The following is a 16,642-nucleotide window of genomic DNA, read 5'->3' as shown; positions in this document are numbered from 1 at the left end:
GACAAAATGCACACTTTCCAGACGAAAGCATGAGTGAGCAACTCTGGAGGTTGGGCCTACAACTCCCATCAACCCTCACCATTCACTCTGCTGTGGGCCCAGTCATTTGGACCACAGATTGCCTGTCCCTGCTCTCAAGATGTCCCCGCTCTTGGGGATTCAAGACTCTGTTGTCACTCTGCTTAGGTTTCAGGTGTCCCCTTTTCCAAAACCTGTTTTTGTGGAAGACATTCCTGAGACACAGGCCCTCAGTACTCCTGCTTCTCTGTTTCCAGGCCCAAAGTCAGTCTGAGAGCAAGGCGTCCTCCTATTCAATCAACACTGTGCAAGTCAATGGGCAGGAAAAGCATTTAATTGTAAGTATTGTTGGTTTTTGAAAAGCTTCATTATATTGCTTATGTTTGGTTAGGGTAATCTGAACCAAAATAAATCTAAATATTGATGCTCAGTCCACACAAATGACTGAGCATATTATTCATAGAATCATAGAATAGGAGAGTTGTAGGGGCCCAGGAAGGCAATCAGGTCCAACCCCTGCTGTTCTAGGACCCCAGTTTACACCATCTCACTCAGATGGCTGTCCAGATTCTTTTTGAATATCTCTAGTATGTGAGAGCCCACAACCTTTCTAGGCAATTGGTTCTACTGTCATATTACTCTGACAGTGAGGACACTTTTCCCGATTCCTAGCCGGAATCTGAAATTGAATTGATTATTCTGTGTCCTACACTGGTAACAGTGAGAAGATATCCTGATCTTCCTCTTTGTGACAGCCTTTGAGAAGCCCCTCAGTCTTCTCTTCTCAAGGCTGAACATGCCCAGTTCTCTCAGTTTCTCCTCACAGGGCAGTGTTTCTAATCCCTAGATCATTTTTGTTGCCTTCCTCTGGACCCTTTCTCATTTTTCTGCATCTTTCTTAAATCTTGGTACCCAGAACTGGACACAGGATTCCAGATGAGGTCTGATTAGTGAGGAGTACAGAGGAACTGCTGCTTCTCCTGCTTTGGAAGTAATTTTCTCTTCCATTTGCTCTTTTGGCAGCTGCATCGCATTGTTGGCTCATATTTAGCCTATTGTCTACAATTACTCCGAGGTCTTTTTCTTTTCCATTTCTGTTGAGCCACACATTCCCCATCTTGCAGGAAATGCTGCAAAGATTTCCCTCTCCAGATGTGCAATGTCGGAAGGCCTACTTTGGAGGCCTCCCTCTCCCCACTTTCACTTGCTCTCTCTTTCTCTGTGGCAGTAATTTTAAAAAATGTATAGGCTTTGTGGCAGTTCATTTGTAAGTACGGGCTGTTCATAACTCAGATGTTCACAACTCAGTGGCTGCCTGTACTTGAAAGGCTGCCGCAAAGAGCAGGGCCAGGATTTCTTCTCAGGAGGACAGGGCACGGAATAATGGGCTTACAATGCAGGAGGCCAGAAGCTGGCTGGACATCAGAAAAAGCTGCTCGATGGTTAGAGCAGTGCAGCAGTGGAACCAGTTGCCTGAGGAGTGGCGGCTTCTCCCATCCTGGTCGGACTTGCATGTGTCAGCAAACACTGGCTGCTCTGTTGCTGCCAGGATGCCTCCCTTTTTTGAAAGAAAGGGATTGTGGGAATGAGCCCATACAAGAACACGCTGTGGGCCCAAGCCCTGTTGTGCATGCAGCATTCCCATCAGCGAGCCACCCTTTTATCAGAGAAGAAAGAGAGGGACCAGTCATTGGCTGGGAGCCAGTGTGGCACAGTGGTTAGAGTGCCGGACCGGGACTCCGGAAACCTGCATTTTGTGCCTTGACCATAAAGCTCAATGGGTGACTTTGGGCAAGTCACAGGATCTCACCCTTTTGGCACCCGGCGGGGAGACACAGAATGACAGAAACAGCAGATACACGTTTAAGTTATCTGATGGCGCTTGGACAGAAGGGTTTCTGAAGGGTTAGAAAGAAGGGTTTTGTTTTTCTTAGACAAAGACAATCGGTGTTCTCCTTTTTCAAAGCTTGATGTATTTAAAACAAATGGCTACTAAACTGTGTGGACCCCTCCTTGCATCTCTCACCAGCTGCACGAGGTTGACGTGGGTGTGGAGTTCGTGAAGGCATCCGATGCATCTTGCGATGTTGCTTGCTTGTTGTACGATGTGTCGGACCACAAGTCATTCAACTACTGTGCCAGCATTTATAAGGTAACGTGTGCCATCTCCCTGCATGTTCTCCAACACTGGCTCACCAGTAGGCAAGCCAAGTGGTCACCTCAGGCTGGAGACAGGTCTCTTAGGCGTGACTGGTGCTAGAAGGCCGCTCTTTGGCTGTGCCCAGCCGCCGGCAACAGGCAGTGGCACTCCTGTGGGGGAGACTCGCAGGCAGTGCAAGATGGGAACAGCCACCCCCTGTTGCTCATCCCTGCCCTCCTTGAATCTCAGAGGCCTCCATTTTCAGCCAGAGCAACTTAATAGTCTTTCTGTATTATCTCTTCCTTAAAGCTATTTATGCTCATGGCACCCAAATCATATGGCAGTGAGTTCCAGAGATGAATGCCTTTTGTCCTCAGTTTGCTCCCACTTGTCTTTATTGGAGTAAATGCATGACAAAATGTTTGCTTTGGGACTCACTGCATCCTCAGAGTGAATAACTTTTCTGACTTTTTCCTCCCTTTTTATACTGTTCACTTTTAATATTTTTTAATAGCTTTAAAAAAGCCTAATGTTTCTTTGGGGCTCACTGGCTTCATTAAAGATTCCAAGGATTTTAATAAATTCCAATTTGACACCAGGTGTGAACGTTCCCCTGTCCCATTACCTGTTCTCCCAGGTGGTCTTACAGAGATGAGGCAGAATTTCTTTCATTCTCTGCTTGGAGACGGTTCCGGGGGCTGCATCCCCGTGCTGGGTGGAGCTGAGGATGGAAGCTGTGGTGGGGAGAAGCCCAGGCCAAGAGCAGCTGTGCCAACAATAAAAAACCTCAGCAAATTTCCACGTATGCCTCATAGTGCCAGCAACAAAGTCTTAGGAGCTGTATTTCAGAACAGAGAGAGAATAGCAGAGAAGTGGGGAAGCCACAGTTGATCGGCGGGTGGAGGAAACGGGGGCTGGGGGAGAAACACAGGCGCTCTGGGGAGCACCGGGCAGGAGGGCTTTGGTGGCCAGGCCTCTCCTGCAAAGCTGTCTTGAGTTCTTTTGGCTTGTGGGAGGAGAAGGGATTCAAACAGGGTTGGGCGGAAAGGGGTGTCGCCCCCCGGTGCCCCTTCCCTCCACCCACTCCCAGGTAATTCAAGTAATGCGGCGCTGTTCTTCATTGCCTGTGTAGCAGCACTACATGGATGGGCAGGTCCCGTGCCTCTTCGTGGCTTCCAAGGCAGATCTACCGGAGTCATCGCCGCAGCACGGCCTCTCGCCGGCCGAGTTCTGCTACAAGCACCGTCTGCCGCCGCCCTTCTACTTCACCTGCAGCGAGCAGGGCCCTCCGAACCCAGCCATCTACGCCAAGCTGGCCGCAGCCGCCACTTTCCCGTCAGTACCTTCCTTCCCCCACCCCCGCTTTTCCGTTCCTCTCAGCGAGCAGCTTGGCGTGGGATGGATTGCTTCTAGGGCTGCCCAAAACGCCAAGCAGTGAAGCTGCCAACAGTTTGTCGCCCCAAATCTGTATGGGGAAGCCACCCCCTCTGCTGAACGGGTACCAGTTAGACCTGGGCACAGCACAAGTGATTTGCATATCTCACATGAGATCCCAGCTTCCCTTCGTCCTGCATGAGGTGCCCTGGCTTGCTTTCTCTCCCCACCTCCAGGGGTTTTCTTCAGGGCAACCCTGCAAGGCAAGCTAGGCTGGGAGAGTGGAGGGCCAAGCTGACATAGTGAGCTTTAGAGCTGATGGGAAACTTCAACTTGGGTCCCCTTGGTCCTAGCCCAGCATTCTGAGCACTGTGCTGTACTGGCTAAGAGCTGGGCTGCTTTTCTATCTCTACGCTCCCTTTCCTTCAAGGCTCAAGGCTGGGTTATACTATTAAAAGAACACTTTGGCAGGTGAAATACAAAATCTTACAAAATACAAAATAACACAAAATTATTCCATTTCTGTTTAACTCAAGAATTAAAGGACAGTCCCAAGCCCTTCCCCACCAAAACCCCTCAAGGTGGCCTCTAATGCCATTGGAAAATTGCAGGCAGAGTTTTCTCGGGTAATGGAATTCCACCTGGCAGGGCCAGCCTTGAAGGATGCTGTTGCTTCCTCTTCAGTTGTGGACAGAGCAGGTGTCTGGGCCAAGTGATACTTACAGACCAGAAGCGCCCCCTCCCTCCCTCCCTCCTAGGAAGCAAAATGTCACCAAAGAGGGAGCACGTTTTCAGGCAATGCCTGATGAAGGTCTCATAACGCAGAGTCTTGAAAGAGGCTGCAAGCCGTTACTTGTCTGGCACATTTTGTCTGCATTGTTTTGCTGTCATCCTTCTAATAACCTGGTAAGGTATGTCGTGGTGGTGGTGGTGCGGATGCATTTCTTCTTTCCTCTCGTGAACTGGAGGCAGCCTGCATAGCTCCCTTTTATCTGCATGGCAACAACCCTGTGAGGAAGGTTAGGCTGAGAGGAAGAGCCTGGCCCAGAGTGGACTGCCTGGCTGAGCGACGACTGGTACCTGGATCTCCTGGGCACCCAGTCCAGGACTTCCACCACCACACTGGCTCCACCATCAGCCTCATCGCCATGTTGCAGCTCTCTTAGGAAGGCTCCAAGGGCTGGCGGTTGTGGGAAGTGAGCAGAGGTGTTCTGCTTGCCACTTTCCTCGCAGTATGTTTGCAACAGTCAACTCAGACGCGTACTTTCCCTAGACTCTGGTGCTTGACCAGTCGCAGGTGCTGTTCTGCTTGCCCTGCACCTTGTGATCAGTGGGACCAACACAGCCTGTGGGGCTTGGGCCTAGTCAGCCACTTAAGCAAAGCAAGAGATTGCAGGAGGGCTGTCTCAGAGGCTCACCTCAGTGCAACCATCTCAAGGAGCAGGCGCAGGTGAAATCTATCGTTTATTCCCAGCTAAACTCTAAAAGGGGCAGAGGGGAGCAAGCCAGTCACCAGCCCTGCATTAAGAGTTTTATTCTTTTATGCAACTATCCTTAAATCTTGCTAATATATCTAGAAATGGAAAATAGGCGGAACGTGTTAAAGCAAACATGTTAGAAGGGGAAGGGCGGGCGGTGGCTGTGTGGCTGAAACGTCCTTGCATTTTTGAGAACCCAGTTTTCTCTCACTTCCTTGAAGGAGCAGCTTCTTCACTGGACATGCATATCTCAGCTTGGGCAACTTGTCTTCCAGATACCTGAAATGGGGTCATTCTCAGTAGAGCTTCAGCTGATTGCCTCCTATGGATCCATCTCTGAGATCCTCGCGTCTTCCCTCTGTCTCTCTTCTAAAGGCCTTTCCTTTTCTGCATGCGCGATTCCATGTCCTTTCAGTCCTGTTCCTCTGACCATTCTGTGTTACATTTTCCCAGGTCCTGGGGTCCAGTCTCATGCTCTCCCCACCCCAAGTCCTGCACCATCAGTCCGCTGTGTCTTCACATAGTACTCATTTGTCACTGGGGCCTGTATGCCTGTTCCCGCTCTCCTTCTCCCATATGCAGTGAAACTTGGCGATTGTTTGTTCAGTTTGGGGCATGTTGGTTATTGTGCATGCAAATAGGTGTGAGAGGATTGGGATTGGTGGGAATGGCTGCTCATGTCACATTGGTGGAGAGTTTTCCCTATGCATTCTTACAAGGATGGGGCGCTTTCTTCTGACTAGAAATGCTAGATTTTCTGATAATCCACTACTTTCACTTGGCTGTAAGTTTCCAAGAGGCACCCCATTCAGGCAGTGCAGTTCAAGAGGTGAAGGCAGAGGGGCAGCGACAGGCAGAGGCATGGGACAATTCTGTAAATTGGGCTGTCTTGATGTATTGTGGGAATTTTTGGCTTCAGCAGAGCTTTTCCTGACTTCTGGGACTCCCCACTAGATGCATTCTCAGTTTTAGAAGAGCTTGCCTTGCTTTCCTACCCTTAAAAGGTGCAGTGGATTCATCTAATTGGTGCCAGAGGCAAGCATGGCTTTTCTTGTGCCTTTTTTCTAGGGTTGACTGGCTTTTCCCTTTTGCCTATTTTGGTCTCTTTAATGAGAGGAGGTGACCTAGAAAGGCATCACTAGAGGCTGATGCCTGCTACAAATTATTTAGACATCGTCACTTGCAGCTTCGGAGTAATGCAGCTGCATCGAAAGTATCAGTGCAACACCTCTGGCCCAGCCCACTGGTCTGCAAATCCACCAGTTGAGCAAAGGAGAGCATTAAGTGCTTTCCCTCTAAAACCCTGCTGAAATCAGCCGCAGAGAGGGGCTTACGTCTCATGCTTTGTGCCAGTTACTCGGGTCTAGTACAGCTTCTGCATTTGCCTTTTGTGCAAATTTATCTTCCTTTCACTAGTCTGAGGGAGGCAGGACCTGTGCAAGTCAGTAAAATCCTCGCCCAGTCACTGGGAGTCTCCCTCTAGCTCATCTTCTTTGTGTACGGGAGGTACCAGTTCCAAGCCCGGCATCTCCACTAATAATGTAGGAAGCCTTGAGACTCGATCGCTGTGGCAGTCATAGCAGACTGTGCTGGGTGAATGGAGCTGGACCAGAGGCTTAGCTCAGTCCCAAGGCAGGTTAGCAAGTTAGAGGAAGGCCCACTCATGCGGGTGGCGGACAGCAGAGCAGGGGGCGCCCTCCCTTGCCTGGGCACCGCAGGGGGGCCAAAAGGCTGGGCAGGCAGTGCTGGGCTAGCTGGACCGGTGTTTTGACTCCCTTGCAGTCCTCTTCCACTCCACCCGCATCTGCCCAGTTTCAGCAGGCATTGACCCTGTGCCCTCCAGTCCACCTCAAGAGCTGTAAGGAGGCAAGTGAGAAGTCAGAGCTGTAGCAAAGCTCCGCTGACTTAGCCTCTGCGCCCACGTAGTCCTCGCTGGATTATTTCAGCCATTTCCCCCTTAGATGTTTTAGGGAGGCCTGTAACCCTCTTAGCTCCCCCAAACTCCCCGGGCAGTGCTGTACTGGCTACCTAAGTAATGCCCTGCACACCCTGAGTGGAGGAATGGGAGGGGACACCCTTCTCGGGACAGCAGGTCTCCTCGGGCTGCTGCACAGAAGGAGAGCCCTGCTGGGTCAGTGGGAGTCCGTCTAGCCAGCACCTCGCTGGCAGCAGAGACCAGCTGGAGCCCTCCGGGAATCCATGAGCAAGACATGGAGGCAAGAGTCCCTCTGCCGTTGCCAGCGCTCTGCCCCACGTGCAGTGTCTTGAGGTACAGCGTCTGGGAATGCTCTGTGGGCAGTCCTTGTCGATTCCCAGGGGATAAGCCGGGTGTGCTCCAGGAATGGGCCCCTCCTCTCTTTGTGGTGCCGTGCAGACCACTGCTGTCAGGATGCCGTGCAGCCATGCGAGTTTCCTAGGCATCCGTTGGCTATTGTATAAAGAAGTTTTGGGCTCCTTTGGAAGCCGCTGCTGCACGGCGCATGTTATAGCGGCCACTGGCATGCAGGACTTCAAAGGAGGGGTCAGAGAAATTCGAAGGAGCTGGTTGTGGACGTGGCATTGGTGCGAGGTGGTGCGGCAGACCTGTGCGTGCGAGCAGCGCTGGAGTGGGCCCCCTTTTGGGGCTGTGCTTTTGTTCAGCCATTTGAGGACCTCACCTGAGCACCGCCACATCCTGGCCGCCATGGGAGGCATGGCAAAGATGAATCCTCCACCCAAAGTCAGGTGCAAGACAGGTGGGGCCTGAGCCCCAGTACATACCTGCAGCTCACTTGAGCCCGGTTGTTGGCCCCAACAGAAACCTATTTCTAGGTAATCCTGGCTGCTTCTAGGAATATACATTGTAAAAAGCAGGACTTCTCTGGTAGTCACGTAAGGTGTCCGGAGCGGGTTGGTGCCCCAGCGGGGATTTGGCTGGGCCTGCCGTCTCCCTTTCCCTTTTTGCTTCATCCTTTGGGCTGAAATGTTACTCTCTTGTCCTGCAGCCATTTGACCGACATCGACATGGGCCACACACCCTTTTGGACCAGGGTCGCCTTGGGAGCCACCGTCGCTGCCATCCTGGGAGTCACCCTCTACAAGGCCATGGCGAAGAACAAATAGAGCAGGGAAGGCTCCTCCTCGTGGTCGGCTTCCTCTGCCGTCACTCCAGAAAAGCAAGCTTCATTTCTCCCAAGCAAGTCGCACATCCAGGAAGAAATGGACAAGAAGGAATACACGGGTTCCAGTATAGACACGTCCCCCCATTGCCCTCCCTTACTCTCCTCTGGGGGCAGTCATTGCACCAGCGAAGCAGAAATAGTTGCGAAGTCCCCCAGCTGACATTATTCCATCCCTCCACACTCAGGAAGAGCTTCCCCCGCATCCACTCAGTGACCAGTGCACCAGGTGTCCCGCGACTCCACTCTGCTGCTAAGACAACCCAAGGCCCCTGATGTTTTCCCGGATGTCTTCAAAGTCTGACACCGTTGCAGCCTTGCGACAGAAGTGGACGTCTTCAAAGCATTTCCTTTTAGCAGGGAAGCCCAGATGCAAGATGGGCCTCGAGGAGACTCGGGAAAGCCAGACACGCCATTCAGCTCCTGGGGTGGCGGCGGTGGTGGCAGCTAAACCCTAAAGGGGGCAGTTTTCCATGCATGCTGCTACCATCGTGGGAGAGCGCAAAGGTTCCTGGCACACTTCTGGGCACTGTTCCTAACAAGGAGCATTGTGGTGGGTCTGGCTGGGATGTCACTGGCCAGGCGTGCTGTTGCTTGTGATATTCCAGAAATGGGAGCGGTGGCGCAGTTCACTTGGGTTGTCGTTGAGGTGTGCCATGTCTCCTGGTATGACCGTGACCCCACCGTGCATTTGCCCAGTGTCCCCATCTGGGGGGGGGCAGCACAATGGCCCCCCCTTGTCCTGGGCAGGCCAGGACAGTCCTTGTGCACAAAGGCCAGAAAAGACTTCGACGAGGCCTGCTGATCCAGGCTGAAGGGCGACGGAGGATGCCCGAGGCAAATGTCCAGTGTCCCTCTGGCTGGTTTCTCTGTGAGGCACTGGCCATTTTTTCTGCTTCAGGCCGTGCGGGGAATGATGAAGAGGCGGCGTTTGTGGTGGAGTGGCGAGGACTTGCTCAGGTCCCCTGGCCTTCCAGAGTATTCTTGGGCTCTTCCCCACCCCGGCCCTGCTTTTGCGACTTCAGCTGCAGCCTGGCACCAGGAAACAAACGTGATGCTTTTTCCTGCCTGTTCTTCCTCCTCTCAGAAGACTCCCCTGTGCAGAGTTTGTGCGTCCAGGTCCTGTTGGAAGGTGCACGACCACCAAAGGAAGAAGTCGCCCCCTGCCCTGCCAGGAACGCTCTGTGTGACTGCTGCTTGTGGGGTTTAGGCCCAGTCTTGAGGCCTGCTTAGAGCATTTCAGCTTTAAAATAGTTGTGTAAATACGTATACGATAAAAGTAATGCATTTCTGTGCTCCTCAGCAGGCAACTCAGGTCAGGGGGGCTTTTAAAGCCAGCATCGCCCTTAGCAGTTCCCGCACACTGGACTCAGCCATTTCTGTGACAGGGAGGGGTTTTTCTTGGGTGCCTGCCCCACAGCTTTCATCTCAAACTTGGCATCTGCCTCACTTCTAGAATGCGGATTTGTCCCAGGATACAGGCAGCCATGCAGTCAGTTTCCCCCGACACAGGAGAGCCATGGGGAGCTGGTCATAGGGGCCAGGAGGGGGGCAGCAGCGGCTTTCACCACTGTGGCTTCCCCCCTGCCACTGTGATTCCCAGAACAGTGGCAGCCTCTCGGATGGATTCCAGCTTTTCCCCCAGGATCCACTGCGTATGGTTGCTTGCATATCGGGCAGGCATCCTGCAGTGTCCTGTGTCAATGCCAGGGAAACAAACTTCTCAGTATTAGAGTTCCACGTCCTACCTGGAGCGTCGACCTGTCACTTTAAGGGGGGAATGAGAATATAGGCATCCATGTCGCTTCCTGCCTCACACAATAGTCCTCCCGCTTTTCTCTCTTCCCCCTGTGAGATTGGAAAAAGGACTTTCACTCAGGATATGTTAAAACTGGATTTAAGGCCAGCCTTCCCAGCTGCCCACCACAGAAGAGCTTAAACTAGTGTTAATGAAAAGGTCAGGCTAGCAAATCCCTGGAAGCAGCTCTTCTCCCACCTGCCCTGCCTCTGCCATTTCCTTCTGAGGCTGTGCAGCAGTGATACCCAGAAGCTGCACTTGGGACAGGCAGGCACTAGAAAAGACAGGAGGCCCTGGTGGGGGGGGGGGGGGGGGGGCTGTGCCCCCTTTTTTGTCCCCCTTCATGCCCCTCAGCAAAACTGCCCCCCGCCTTTTTTGGGTTGGCCCCCCCCCCCCGGGATGCCCCCCCCCCCCCCCCCCGGCCAGGGCAGACTTGTCACTGTCAGTAGGGAGCAGCGCTGGTGGGCGGTGTCCAGCTCTTCTTTGCCATCCCTGTGCTGCCTGCCAGCCCAGGGGGTCGAGTTCCCCGAAGGCAGGGCTGTGTCAGTGCAGGAAGAGGCCTGCTGCGCCTCTTCTTCCAGGTGCGGGTGCCTGGCATCGCCTGGAAACGTGGGCGATCTGCTGTGCGGTCCCCTGAGCTTGCCAGCCGCATAACGGCCGGCCAGCCTCCCCTAGTGTAGGTAGTCACACCTTCACCGATGTAGTCGGTCAGTCAAGGACTAGCGTTTATTTAGTGCTCTGTAGCGGCATGGAATCCATGTTCTGCCAGCACAGCCATTTCCCAGGTGACCTGGAGCTGTAGTGCAAAACATCTCGAGGGCACCTGGGTAGGAGCGACTGGCTTGGCCGCTGCTCTTCTGCTAGGCTGGTGCCCGGTCAAGTGGCTGTGTGTACAGAGCCCTTTAGCAATTCAGAGTAGAAGGATGCTTTACAAGAAACAGGTCTGTCCCCCACATTTCTGTCTCTTACACAGTGCGCCCAATTCAGGTTGCATGCTGCCCTGGTGCGTTGCAGCGTATGGCTTCCCTCGTCTTGCTGTGCGTCATTGGCCCGGCAAGGCCAGGACCGCGCTCACTGCAGCAGCGTCGGGGTTCCTCCGGCGAACTAGACTTGGCGTGGAGACCTTGCCGTGGGACCGACCTCTCTCTGGCAGGCCCGAGTCCTTTATGTGTGTAGGGCCATGCTGCATCTCCTGGTCCGGCTGGAACGCTGCCTCTCACCAGGCTTCTGATCCCGTCAAGGGTCTTTGTGCCTGGGCAGCCGGCCTGGCAGGTGTTGCCACAGCAGTCTCTGTTGCTCTGGCCAGACTGGTGGGCTTTTCCGGGATATCTCTGAGTTTCCCCAAGAGAAGCCTAGGCTCCTCTGTTCTTTTGCGGCTTGTAGCATCCTGGAAGTCCCTGCATCCCACAAGGAGCTGGGGGCAGCCCGGTGATGGATGTTCATGTCCCGTTGGTGTCAGCTCGGAGCAGATGCATCTGGCAGCAGTGATGGGCAGAAACTAGAGCTCCAGGGGTTCTGGGCTTTGGCTTTCTGATCTCTGGCTCTTCTGGCAGGGCCTTGGGGAGTTGTAAGCCGGAAATACCTGCAGATCTCCCTTCTGCTTATCCCTGGCTTGCCCATTCTTACAGGAGAACACACAGGTCTGTCTGCACATGTTCAGCCACGTTGTCAGCAGAACAGGCTGCGGTGTGGCCTTGTCCTCCGTCGGAGATTCCTGTGTGTAGTCAGGCTTTGGGGTTGTCTTACTCACTTGGCTCTTCTCACTTCTCCATAGTCTGCAGGCGAGCTGGAGCTGTCCTGTGTTGCTACTCGGGCAGTAGGGACCCATGCCAGTCTCTGCAGGGCGGCGTCTGCTGGCTGCAGGCATGTGGAAGGCGCCTGAAGTGGCCGGCAGGTGCCAGGAATCCACTTGGTGTCTCTGGGGGGCGCACGATGTGGACCCCTCAGCCATCCAATCCTGCACATATTCCAGGACTGGGTTGTGGTAAAACCTCAGGTTGCATGCTCCCGTGCATTTCTAATCTTATGCTTCCAACCCCAGTGTACAGGTGGTACTTTCCAGACATGAACAGCAGCAGCAGGACGCCCCGCTTCGCTTCTCTTGGGCTGCTGTTAAAAGTACAGAAATACTGCCAAGGGTGAGGAAATAAAACCGGTGCCCTTCCTTGGAGCGATGGCAGCATTTGGCAACCACTGGAGTCCATTGTTAGTCCGCAGCTTATGGTAGGACTGAAGCTAGGAACTGTTGGGTCCCCCTGCTCTCCTGATTGCTTGCATGCCTGGAATGGGTTAGCTGTTTCCAGCTAGTTAGTTGGAAACATTAGAACATGAAGAAACATGCAGGTGGGACAGAAGAGGATCAGCTGTGACTAAAACGAGCCTGAGCTGTGGTCCAACTGGAGATTTGGCAGGGTGGGTTTTGTGTCTAGGGCTGTTAGTTGTTTCTCACTGCCCTCAAAGCCCTCTGCCTTGGGTGGCTCCCTCTAACACTCTGGTGGAAAGGGGCCAGCATTTATTTTTCACGCCTCTGCGTAATGGGGGTTCAGCTACCAGACCGCATCTCTCAAGTCCAGCCTGAGGGGCATCCCTGTAAAATCAGGAAGCTGGGCCACAGTTCTTTTCGCTGCTTGTGGCACCTCAGTGCTTTGACCCTTGGAACACCATCGTTCGCCCAACTCTGAAGGGAATCGAAGCGAACAGGGGCGGTTTGTGTTTTTTAAGCGTTGCGAGTTGTCCTGCGCGCTTGGTCTGTAGTTCAAGTGAGCGGGTGGGAGTGCCCCGGCACCTCTCGAGTGCTTCCCTGCCGGCCTCGGGCCCGTCTCGGGTCCTGTGGCCGATTATTCCAAGGGACATTCAGGCTGCAGTCATTGGAGCAGTTGCACCCTGTAGGCACGGCTGGCAGCCTGCTGCCCTTCGCAGGGGGGACAGGCCCCGCTCGGTCCCTTCCATGCCACAGTGGCGCCTCCTGGCTACGTGGGGGTGGCGTGCGCTCACCTGTTTCGGCCCCAGCTTGACTGGCTCCTGGCTCCCGGCTCCCTGACACCTGGGTCGGAACCAAAATGTGTATGTGGCGGTTCTCACAGTAGACCTTATGTGTTCCAGGGTGCCCTTTGTTTTTCCAGTGCTACTCTTAAGGACTGGCTATACGGTATGTTAAGTTTGTTTTTAAAAATGCTTAATGCCACCAGCTAAGCGAGATCATGGGGCCAGGGGAGGAATTACGTCTTTCTGCTTCATGTTCCTGAGAGTTGCAACACACACACCCCTAGTTCCTGCTTCCTAGCAGTAGCACCCTGAGGAGTAAAAGGCAATGTGGGGAGGGAACAGATCATTTGGGAGGAGAAGACAAAGATTAATTTTACTTTAAAAGTGCACATGTGATCCTGGGGTGCATTAGGGGGACCACAGGTTCCTTTTCTCAAAAAAAAAAAAAAAAAAAAAAGCTCACTTTAAGAGTCTCTTAAGTGTAGTTTACACAAAAAGTAGATGTACTGGAAAAAACTGATCCTGGACAGGACCGGCCCAATGCAGGTTGATTGGAAGAAAATTCTGTGGCATTTTACCCCCTTCCCAATATGTGCAGGGCTGTTTTTACATAGGGGCAGCAGTGGATCAAGCAATCGCAGTTTGAAGTCCTGCTGTCTGGGACCAGTTTTCCCAGCCTCCCCAGATCATAGCATAGGACGGAATAATAGGGGAAATGGCCTGAAGTATTGCTGCTACTGGCAGTGTGTGCATCAGTTGTACTGCGCGCAGGATGTTCTTGGCCCATTTGGACTTGCTGGCTTCTCCGGGAATCCTTTTAGCGATGCACTGGAAGGCGAGACGGATGCTGTATGTGAGTTCTGCATTTTTCTCTCATCCTTCCTCACTTGTGTGTCTGGTGCGTTTTGTGTGTCTGGAGCCGAGTCCCAACAATTCAGTTTGGTGCAGGGGAAATCTAGTCTTACACAAATGCCTCCAGCTCTGCACCAAGCAGCCCCCCCGGCCTGCCTCTCCATATGACCATGAGACTTCATCAGCTGAATGCTGACGACCAGAATAAATTTTTATGCAGTCTGCCAGTTGCAGAAAAGAAAACCCCTTGTTTCTGGCTCCTTTTGGGGGGAATGTGGAGGTTGGCTGTGCTCTTCACAGCTTCCATAAACAAAATCCCTCTGACTAACATGGGCCTCTGAGGTGCTGCCCATAAAGTCCAAAATTCTGAGGATGACATGAAGGTGCTGACGCACTGCCACCTTTGCGGTTGATGGGTGGGAGCGAGCATGCTGATTTCCCCCAGGATTTCTCTCATGTCTTTGCCAACTTTGGTATGATTGCATCGATTTAAGTACCCTTAAACGCCAAGAGATGAAAAAGTGGCAGAAACAAGAAAAACCTCCATCCAGGGCATTTGTGCCTTCATTCAGAGGAGAATGTCTACCCTGTATGCACACAAATCAAATATCCAAACCAATTAAAGGTAGCATAACACTGAAACATCAATTTGGTAAATTAAAATTAAGCAGTATAATTTCACCTGGCCTTTTAAAAAAAAATGCAAAGGGTTACCTGGTGCTAGAAAGAGTACAAAGTTGTAATCATAGATACAGAAACAGAGCGAGTCAGAAGGGGTCTCCTGGGCCATCTAGTCTGACCCCCAGCTCCAGCCGGCTCTGCTCATGACATGCCCACCATGTGCATGTCCAGCCCATCTTTGATACCCGCTCCGATGGGGCCCCAACGACCTCCCGTGGAAGCCCATTCCATGCCCTCGGGGTCCTGACTGTCACGAAGTGCTTCCTGGCATCCAAATTGAACCTTGGTTCCGAGCTTGGCTCCGTTGGAGCGCGTCCTGCCTTCCTCTGCAGGGGAGAACAGGTCTCTACCCACCTCCATGTGACATCCCCTCACGTACCTGTATGTCGCCAACAGATATCCTCTGAGTCTCCTCCAGACCCAATTCCCTCAGTCTTGCCTCATATGGCTTCCCCTGCAAACTGGCCACCAACCTTGTGGTCCTACGCTGCACTGACTCCAACCTGGCTCTATCCTTCCTGTGATGAGACCCAAAACTGAGTGCAGTACTGCGGTTGTGGGCGCACCAGAGTCATATACAGTGATACTAATACCTCTCTTGGTCTAGAAGCCACACTTCTGGCTATGCGACCAAGGGTGGCGTTCCCCCTCTTGGCCACCGCATCACACTGCTGGCTCATGTTTAGCCTGCAGTCAACCAGCACCCCCAGGTCCCTTTCACAAGTGCTGCTCTCCAGCCACATGCCCCCTAACCTGTACTTATGACACCTATTCCTATGCCCCAAGTGCAAGACCTTGCACTTATCCACACTGATAAGTGTCTATCGGAGTATATAAAGTATCTAAAATTTGCTAGTGCACTACAGATTTATTATTATTTCTATACTGCCCATAGCTGAAGCTCTCTGGGTGATTTACAACAAAATATAAAAACAAAAATATATGTTAAATAAAATATAATAGATAAAAGCATTAACAAGACTTAAAATTAATTTAAAATAGCATAAAACATTAAAAAACCAAAAGGTCCAGCCAAGAATAAAAGAAAAGCCCTTGGATAATTGTGTCAGGCCCCTGAACAAGCAGGGAGGTCTTTAAAGGCCTCTGCAAAGAGGGCTGTATTAACCTGATGCCCAAAAGATGGCAGATTTGGCACCAGGCCGTCACAGCAGGAGGTTGTTCCAAAAATGAGGGGCCACCACAGAGAAGGCCCTCCCCTAGTTGCCACCCAGGGTTGAATGTAGTGCCTGGGTAGATTGGGAGGGGAGAGGTACCCTGACAGGTACTGCAGTCCCAAGCCATATGGGGCTTTAGAAGAGCAGCAACTCGAATTGCGACCAGAAGCACACGGGCAGCCAATGCAGACGAGCCAGAACTGGTCTTACGTGTTTGGGCCTCTGAGTTGCAGTTATTAACCTGGCTGCTGCATTCTGCACCAGCTGCAGCTTCCAGACCGTCTTCAAGGGCAGCCCCAAGTAATTTGGAGGCTACCAGGGTGTAGGTTACTGTAGTCAGGCTATCCCTGTACAGGTGGGGGCACAGCTGGGCCACCAGTTGGAGCTGATAGAAGGCACTCCGAGCTGCCAATGCCGCCTGAGCCTTAAGTGATAAGATGGATCACGGAGTGCCCTCACCCCCAGGTTACAAACCTGCTCCTTCGGGAGGAGTGCGGCTCTGGCTAGGACAGGTTGAACGCTCCCCATCTGATCAAAGAAATTACCCACCTGCAGCATCACAGTCTGGTCTGGTCTGTTAACATTTGTTCACCTTCATCTAGTCCATTATCCAGTCCAGACATCGATTTGGCTGACACTCGAGTGTGCAGCCTCGTGCTGATGAAGAAAAGGAGAACTAGAAACAGAGCTGTGTGTTGTCGTCATCATACTGATGGCAGCACACTCCAGAACTTCGGGTGGAGCAGTTTCATGTTGACGTTGAATAGCACAGGGGACAGGACAGACCCCTGAGGGACTCCACCGGGCTTACTGAGAACGCACAGCGTTGCCCAAGCACCAGCTGCTGGAGGTGTCCCTCCAAGTAGGAGCGGGACCAGTGCAAAGCAGAGCTCCCCACTCCCACCTTGGCCAGCCGCCCTTGAAGGATACCATGGTCAGTGGCATCAAGAGCCGCTGGGAGGTCCAGGAAAGCCAGCAGGGTC

At 52.7% G+C, this 16,642-nt stretch overlaps 1 protein-coding gene across 2 annotated transcripts in view; it reads left to right on the top strand.

Annotated features, from left to right (window-relative positions):
• Nucleotides 1-9,475, top strand: part of RHOT2 (ras homolog family member T2) — a 38,451-nt gene extending 28,976 nt beyond the window's left edge. Inside the window, exons 16-19 of one of the 2 annotated variants that reach the window (XM_044433618.1) lie at nucleotides 276-356; nucleotides 2,048-2,170; nucleotides 3,294-3,493; nucleotides 7,995-9,475. In XM_044433618.1, the coding sequence (XP_044289553.1) occupies nucleotides 276-356; nucleotides 2,048-2,170; nucleotides 3,294-3,493; nucleotides 7,995-8,112 (522 nt within the window). In that variant the 3' untranslated portion in view covers nucleotides 8,113-9,475. Of the gene's footprint in view, nucleotides 1-275; nucleotides 357-2,047; nucleotides 2,171-3,290; nucleotides 3,494-7,994 lie in introns of both variants that reach the window. The other variant, XM_044433617.1, reaches the window with a different exon arrangement.
• The last annotated feature ends 7,167 nt before the right edge of the window (nucleotides 9,476-16,642 follow it).

Source organism: Varanus komodoensis, unplaced genomic scaffold, assembly GCF_004798865.1.
Source record: "Varanus komodoensis strain SLA01 unplaced genomic scaffold, ASM479886v1 scaffold26, whole genome shotgun sequence".
Lineage (NCBI taxonomy): Eukaryota > Metazoa > Chordata > Lepidosauria > Squamata > Varanidae > Varanus > Varanus komodoensis.
The sequence above is the reverse complement of the archived record's forward strand: the minus strand, read 5'-3'. Positions and strand labels throughout refer to the sequence as shown.